At 40.1% G+C, this 8,281-nt stretch overlaps 1 protein-coding gene and 1 pseudogene across 3 annotated transcripts in view; both read left to right on the top strand.

Moving 5' to 3' along the window:
• Nucleotides 1-8,281, top strand: part of RNF138 (ring finger protein 138) — a gene marked incomplete at both ends in the record, with an annotated part of 36,634 nt that overhangs the window by 16,574 nt on the left and 11,779 nt on the right. Inside the window, 2 exons of one of the 2 annotated variants that reach the window (XM_080714451.1) lie at nt 3,842-4,007; nt 7,257-7,372. The exons of the other annotated variant lie outside the window; for it this stretch is intronic. Of the exons in view, the coding sequence (XP_080570577.1) occupies nt 3,842-4,007; nt 7,257-7,372 (282 nt within the window). The remainder of the gene's footprint in view (nt 1-3,841; nt 4,008-7,256; nt 7,373-8,281) is intronic. 2 annotated transcript variants of the gene reach the window in all.
• On the top strand, nt 7-1,763 carry LOC308275995 (heterogeneous nuclear ribonucleoprotein A3-like; annotated as a pseudogene). Its single transcript has 5 exons — nt 7-51; nt 141-269; nt 496-817; nt 1,222-1,503; nt 1,591-1,763. The product of its transcript is annotated as a heterogeneous nuclear ribonucleoprotein A3-like (transcript).

Raw genomic sequence — 8,281 nt, 5'->3', positions numbered from 1 at the left:
CTGGCTATGGCTTGGCTGCCCTGCCTCCAGCAGGAGCGTGGGTCAGTCCAGGCCAGGCGCCTGGCCCCAGCACCGCGGTACCAGCAGCGGCGACACCAATGCCTTTCTTTTGATATTGAACTCGAGTTGGAAGAGGCTAGTCTTGTCTCAAAATCGAGGGCCATGATCCAAAGGAACTAGAGCAGTTGAGGAAGCTTGGTGGTCTGAGCTTTGAAATGTAGATGATAGTTTAAGAGAACATTTTGAGCCCGGCATGGTGGTGAGCTCTTGTAATCCCAGCATTCGGGAGGCTGAGACAGGAGGATCTCGGTTTATAAATAGCCTCAGCTACTTAGTGAGGCCCTCTGCAACTTAGTGAGAACCTATTTCAAAATAAAGAATAAAAAGTAGGGCAGGGGGTATAGCTCGGAGGTTGAATGCCCTTGGGTTCCATCCCCAGAACTTAAAAAAAAAAAAATTTTTTTTTTTGAGAAATGGGGCACATTCACAGAGTAGATTGTGTGGTAATGAGAGACCCCTCCCCCCAAAAACAAAATATTCAGGGGCTTTGGTTTTGTGACTTACCTTTGTGTTGAAGAGGTGGATGTGACAATGTGTGCAGGACCACACAAGGCACAAGTTTGATGGGCATGTAGTGGAACCAAAGAGAGCTGTTTCTAGGGAGGATTCTGTGAAGCCTGGTACCCATCAAACAGTGAAGAAAATTGTTGTTGGTGGTATTACAGATACAGAAGAATAAAATTTGAGAGACTATGAAAAGTATGGCAAAATTGAAACCGTAGAAGTTAGGGAAGACAGGCAGAGTGGGAAAAAGAGATGATATGCATTTGTAACTTTTTTTTTTTTTCCCGCTTCTAAGGATGGAACCCAGGGGCATTTGACCTTTAAGCTACATTCCCTGACCTATGTTTTATTCTTTAATTTGAAACAGGGTCTCACTGAGTTGCGAAGGGCCTCACTAAGTAGCTGAGGCTGTCTGCGAACTATGATCTTCTGATCTCAGCCTCTGGAATACCGGGATTAACCTGAGTGGAACCCAGGGGTTTTTCTACCTCCAGGCTATACTCCCAAACCTATTTTATACTATAATTGGAAGCAGAGTCTCACTAAGTTGCAGAGGACCTCACTAAGTAGCTGAGGCTGGCTTCAAACTCGTGCGATCCTCCTGTCTCAGTCTCCCAAGTGCTGGGATTACAATTGTGCGCCACCACACCCGGCCAGAAATACTACAATATTAATAGGCATAATTGTGAAGTGAAAAAGGCCCTTTCTAAACAAGAGATGGAGTCTGCTGGATAACAAAGAGGTTGTGGAGGTGGATCTGGAAACTTTATTCATTACATCAGGTATATTTATGGGTAGTGGAGGAAACTTTGGAGGTGGTTAAGGTAATTTTGGCCATGGTGGAAACTGGTGGAAGAGGTGGCTATGGTGGTAGAGGTCTTGGCAGCAGAAGTAGGTATGGAGGAGGCGATGGTGGATATAATGGATTTGGAGGTGATGGTGGCAACTATGGTGGTGGTCTTAATTATAGTAGTCGAGGAGGTTATGGTGGTGGTGGAATAGGATAAAATTGTTAAAATGAAGGAGGGAATTTTGGTGGTGGTAACTATGGTGGTGGTAGGAACTATAATGATTTTGGAAATTACAGTGGACAACATCACCGAATTATGGAATTTGGTGGAAGAAGCTCTGGCAGTCCCTATAGATCTAGTTATGGATCTGGTGGTGGAAGTGGACATGGTGGTAGCAGAAGGTTTTAAAAAACAGCAGAAAAGGGCTACAGTTCTTAGCAGGAGAAAGAGCGAGGAATTGTCAGGAAAGCTGCAGGTTACTTTGAGACAGTCATCCCAAATGCATTAGAGGAACTCTAAAAATCTGCCACAGAAGGAATGATGGTCCATAGTCAGAAAAGTTACTGCAGCTTAAACAGGAAACCCTTCTTGTTCAGGACTGTCATAGCCACAGTTTGCCAAAAGTGCAGCTATTGATTAATGCAATGTAGTGTCAATTAGATTTATATTCCTGAGGTCTTTTATTTATTGTACTTTGTCTTTTTCTTTTCATTACATCAGGTATATTGCCCTATAAATTGTGGTTAGTGGTACCAGAAATTTAAAAATTAAGGATTTTTTTTTTTTTTTTGTGGGTCTGGGGATGAAACCCAGGGGCATTCAACCTCTGAGCTACATCCCCTGTCCTATTTTTTATTCTTTATTTTGAAACTGGGTCTCACCGAGTTGCACAGGGCCTCACTCAATAGCTGAGGCTGTTCATGAACCGCGATCCTCCAGTCTCAGCCTCTGGACTGCTGGGATTATAAGCGTGCGCCACCACGCCCGGCTTTGGAATTTTTAACTTTAAAAAAAAATGCCTTTCTTTTTCCCATAGTTGATTATCAGAATTTTTTTTTTTTAACCCAGGAAGCTTTCTCCACATATAGGTGGTCACAAGAACTAGTTCTCCAAAACAGACACTCTATAGTCCCTTCCTTCTACAACTGCCTTATTGTCAACCTTTTATCATGGTCTAGACTTTATTCTTTTTTGAGTGGGAGTCTGCCTGTTCCTACCCCTCTCATTTTTTTTTTTTCTTTTACAATCCCTTTGATTGACAAATGCAAATATTGGGTAAAAACAGTATTTAAATGAAAGTTATTTAAAATTTATAAAACATACAAATAATTAAATTTCAGTTTATTTATTGTGTGATACTGGGGATCAGTATGCCCAGGAGCATCTTACTTCTGAGCTACACTTGTTGTTGTTGTTGTTGTTGTTGTTGTTGTTTGTTTGTTTCTTTGGGGAGCTTTCGGGGAATTATTCCCAGGGGTCTAACAAAGATCCCTGGGGACAGTTTCCCAAAACCGTAGTCACCCCCTCATGCCATTTTGGTATGGGGCTGTACTTTTTTCTGTATTTCTATCTTTCTAATAAACTTCTTTAAATCTTCAAAAAAAAAAAAAAGAACTAATCATGTGGAACAACATCTTTTTAAAAATTTTTCAATACTGGGGATGGAACCTAGAGGCATTCTACCTCAGAGGTACACCCCCAACCCTATTTTGTATTTTTTATTTTTAAGCAGGGTCTCACTAAGTTTCAGGGGGCCTTACTAAGTAGCTGAGGCTGCCCTTGAACCAGCGATTTCCTGTCTCAGCCTCCCAAGTACTGGGATTACAAGCATGCGCCACCACGTCCATTGTGGGACAATATCCTGATGTGCATCAGTTTCAGACAAAAGCTGATGTCCATCATTTTCATTTTGTAAGGTATATTGCTTCACATGCTACTAGTTCTGCCTTTCTACCATGTTTCTCTGATAATTTTTTCTTTACTTTTTTCTCCTCCGATAATTTTACATAGTAATATTATTTTTCATATACTCAGTTAAAAAAGTTGTAAGGTAACCAGGGTGTGGTGGTGCACGCTTGTAATCCCAGTACTTGGGAGGCTGAGACAGGAGGATCATAGGTTCAGTGCCAGCCTCAGCTACTTAGTGAGGCTCTCAGCAACTTAGTGAGACCCTATTTCCAAATAAAATATAAAATGGATCTGGGAGTATATCCCAGAGGTAGAAGGCCCCTGGGTTCCATCCCAAGTACCACACACACACAAAAAAATTGTAAAGTGGACCTGAATCTAGTTTGTTTTACGAGCCTATCTAATCTGGTTGTCGTTATCTGAGAAATGATATACACAGGTTTTAAAATTCTAAGATGTACATGTGAGTAGCCTCACTTATTTAGGGTCAATATTTATGATCACTTGTTTGTGTTTAATCATAGAAATAAAAGTAGAAATTTTTTCTGTAACTAACATGTCACAAATGTTTGGTTTAGTTTCTGTAGAAAATGCTTCCTGACTGCAATGAGAGAAAGCGGAATACATTGTCCACTCTGTCGTGGAAATGTGACTAGAAGAGAAAGAGCATGTCCTGAACGGGCCTTAGATCTCGAAAATATCATGAGGAAGTTTTCTGGTAGCTGTAGATGCTGTGCAAAACAGGTAGAGTAAACGTGACAGCTGTTTGAAAATTCTACATAAAGTGTTAGAATTCTCTTGATGGGTACCGTTTTGAAGAACAAGAGTTATTTAGGTTGGGGATTGGATTCAAAAGTTGTCGTTGTACATCTTACTAGACTATATACTTATTGAGAATAGAGGCTAAAAGATAGTCTCTGAAATTGCCATTATTTTTACTGTAGTATTTTCCTCAAATTAACTATTCATTGAATACTTACTAAATTAACTATACTACATTGTGGGAGACTGATTAATTAATTAATAGAGCCAGGTGTGGTGGTACATGCTTACAATCCTAGTACTTAGGAGGCGGAGACAGGAGGATTGCAGATTCCAGACCAGCTTCAGCAACTTAAAAAGACCCTGTTTCAAAATAAAAAATAAAATTGGGCTGGGGGAAAAACATTCCTGGGTTCAATCCATACTAAAACATAACACACACACACACTCACACTCTCTCTCCCTCTCTCTCTCTCTCTCCCTTCTCTCTCTTTCCCTCTCCCTTTCCCTTTCCCTCTCCCTCCCTCTCTCCACTTTCCTCTCTCCTCTCTACTGGGTTCAATCCACAGTAAAATAGTTAAATATAACACAGACACATACACCTCAAATAGCATTTCTGACAGCATCATTGTAGCTTTCCATATAGAAATGTTAATAAGCTGGGCATGGTATTGCACTTGTACACCAGTACTTGGGAAGCTGAGACAGAGGAAGATGGCAGGTTCACAGCCAGCCTCAGCAATTTAGTGAGGCCCTCTGCAGCTTAGTGAGACACTGTTTCAAAATAAAGAGCTCAAAGCCAGGTGTGGTGGCGCACTCTTATAATCCCCGCGCTTGGGAGGCTGAGACAGGAGGATCGCACAGGTTCGAAGCCAGCCTCAGCTACTTAGGCTCTCAGCAACCTAGTGAGACCCTGTTTCCAAATAAAAATATAAAATAGGTCTGGGAGTATAGCCTGGAGGTAGAAGACCTCTGGGTTCCACCCCCAGTACCACCAACACACACACACACACACACACACACACACACACACACACACACACACATACACACACCAAAATAAAGAGCTCAGAGGTAGAATGCTCCTGGGTTCAACCTTTCTTTCTAACCAAAAAAAGAGAGAAATGTTAATAGTTTGGCCAAATGTATTTAGGTAGCTAAAGTACCAGGTAGGAAAATCAGGTGTTGGCAGACAACTAGCATTAATTGTCTAATATATATTGTATTTTTTTATTGTTTAGAAAAAGAGTGAAAAGGTGCAAAGTCTTGTTTAGAAAAAGAGTGAAAAGGTGCAGTCTGTGGATTTATCATAGACTTTTTTGTTGTTGTTGGTGGTGGTTTTTTTTGCAGTACTGGGGATGTTGGAACCCAAGGGCAGTCTACCTCCAAACTATACCTCAGCCCTATTTTTTTAAATTTTAAAACAGTGTCTCACTAGTTGCAAAGGGCCTCACTAAGTAGCTGAGGCTCTTCATGAACCTGGATCCTTCTGTCTCAGCCTCCCAAATGCTGGGATTACAAGTATGTGCCACCACGCCTGGCCATAGACAATTTTTTTAAACAACTAATAAATTCAGTGAGCAAAATCCATTGCTATGTCATGCACTCAACATGAATCAGATATGCTTTTGATCTCTTTGAGGAAGTGTTTAACTGACAGGGCAATGGAGTGAAGCTGGAGAACACACTTCAGATTCTGCCTTTACTAAGTAAGAAACTGAAAAGGTGCTCCACGTATTAATCTGGGATCTTAATTAAAAAAAAATACTTTCTAACTCTGTTAGGCTATAGTAAAGAAATATCCAATTGTTTGAGATAACTTCTTAGTAATTTTAAATTTTTTTAATATTAATAGTTTCTTTCAAGTATCAAATTATTTGTTGATTTTTTTTTCTTTTGCTATGAGTTTATGGAAGGTGGATTTTTCTCCATGGTCTCTACATCTGTTATATAAAAATGCATTACTATTTTTGCTACTACTTAGGAATTAAATAATTTACTTTTCTTTTATTAGAACACTTTCATTTAGCCGGGCATGATGGCGCATGCTTGTAATCCCTGCACTTGGGAGGCGGAGACAGGAAGATCATGCAGGTTTGAAGCCAGCCACACTGGCTTAAGAGACCGTTTCCAAATTTAAAAAATGTAAAATACATCTGGGAGTGTAGCCCGGAGGTAGAAGTAGAAGGGTTTCCAGGAACCCCAGTACCACCAAAAAAAAAAAAAAAAAAAAAAAAAACACTCCATTTAAATGAGTTTAATCAAAGCCATGGTATAGTGGTGCACACTTGTATTCCCAGCATTTGGGCTGAGATAGGAGTATTATAGTTCACAGACAGCCTCAGCTACTATGTAATACCCTTTGTAACTCAGTGAGACCCTGTTTCAAAATAAAGAATAAAAAATAGGGCTGGGGGTGTAGCTCAGAGGTAGAATTCCCATGTGTTCCATCCCTAGTACCATGGGGGTGGGAGGCTAGGCATGGTAGCATATACCTTTAATCTCAGTGCTTGGGAGGCTGATACAGGAGGATCACAGGTTCAAAGCCAGCCTCAGCAATTTCGCTGGGCTCTCAGCAACTTAATGAGAATCTGTTTCCGAATAAAATATAGTTGAGTGTGGTGGTTCACCCTTGTAGAGGCTGAGAAAGAAGGATCACAGGTTCACAGCCAGCCTCAGCTACTTAGTGAGACCCTGTTTCAAAATAAAGAAGGACTGGGGATGTATCTCAGAGGTAGAACGCCCTGGGTTCCCAGTAACACACACACACACACACACACACACACACACACACACACACACACACACACAGAGCTGGGCATGGTGGCTCATGCCTCTAATCCCACTACTTGGGATGCTAAGACAGGAGGATCATAGGTTCAAGGACAGCCTCAGTAAGTAGTGAGACTCTCTAGTGATACTCCGTTTCAAAACAGAACATGAAATTGGTCTGGGAGTATAGCTTAGAGATATAATGTCCCATAGCTTGAAGGTATAATGCCCCTGGGTTCAACCCCCAGTACCTCAAAGGAAAAAAAGTAAAGATAAAATAGAATAGGACTGGGGGAGTAGCCTGGAGAATGCCTCTGGGCTCAATCCCCAGCACCACCAAAAAAAAAAAAAGTGAATTGAGTTTAATCTTGTTATTTATTTTTATCTTTTTCTCTTGTTGACAGCATCTCAAATCTTATGAGTTTATTGTAAATTAAAAATTTAATCAATAATTTACAGATTAAATTCTATCGCATGAGACATCATTACAAAACTTGTAAGAAGTATCAAGATGAATATGGTGTTTCTTCTATCATTCCAAACTTTCAGATTTCTCAAGATTCAGTAGGGAACAGGTAAGCACTATTTATTTCTGAAAGTATACTTTATATCATTGAAATGAAGAATGTTTGGGAAACTATATGTTTTTTACTTTTGTATTTGTTTAAAGTAAGTTATAGCTGAGTATGGTGGTGCATGCTTGTAATCCCAGTAATTGGGAGGTTAAGATAACAGGATCACAGGTTTGTAGCCAGCCTCAGCTGCTTAGGCCCTCTGCACCTACTTGTGAAACCCTGTTTCAAAGTGAGAAATAAAAAATAGGAGCCAGGCCTGGTGGCACATGCTTGTAATCCCAGCATTTGGGAGGCTAAGACAGGAGCATTTCCTTTCTTGGACAGCTGTAGCTACTTTGCAACTCAGTGAGACACTGTTTCAAAATAAAGAATATGCTGGGTTTGGTGTTGCATGTTTGTAATCCCAGCATTTGGGAGGCTTAGACAGGAAGGATAGTGGTTCATGGATAGCCTCAGGTACTACTTAGTGAGGCCCTTTGCAATTTAGTGAGACCCTGTTTCAAAATAAAGAATAAAAAAATAGGGCTGGGGTGTTTCTTGGAGGTAGAATGCCTCTAGGTTCCACCCCCAGTACCACAAAAAAAAAATATATATATATATAGGGTTGAGGGCGTACCTCAGGGGTATTGAATGCCTCATGGCTCAATCCCCATTTCTGCAAAAAAAAAAAAAAAAACAGTTACACTTGAGTAGACAGCTTTTTTCTAACTCATTTTGCAACTGAAATGGTTTGAAAACGAGAGAAAATTATTTTCAGTAATATATTTGAAAACTAGAATTTTATTTTTTCATTGCTACCTAAGGAATAGACTTAGAGTTATTTCAAGTTTTTATTCTGATAATGTCATGTAAAAGTCGAACTGGTACTATTTTTAGTTCTGTTTTATTCTTCAACTTGATTTGTATCTT

This window comes from Muscardinus avellanarius (genome assembly GCF_963383645.1).
Source record: "Muscardinus avellanarius genome assembly, chromosome: 17".
In the NCBI taxonomy this organism is placed as follows: Eukaryota; Metazoa; Chordata; class Mammalia; order Rodentia; family Gliridae; genus Muscardinus; species Muscardinus avellanarius.
Note: the sequence above shows the minus strand (reverse complement) of the source record. Positions and strands in the feature narration are given on the sequence as shown.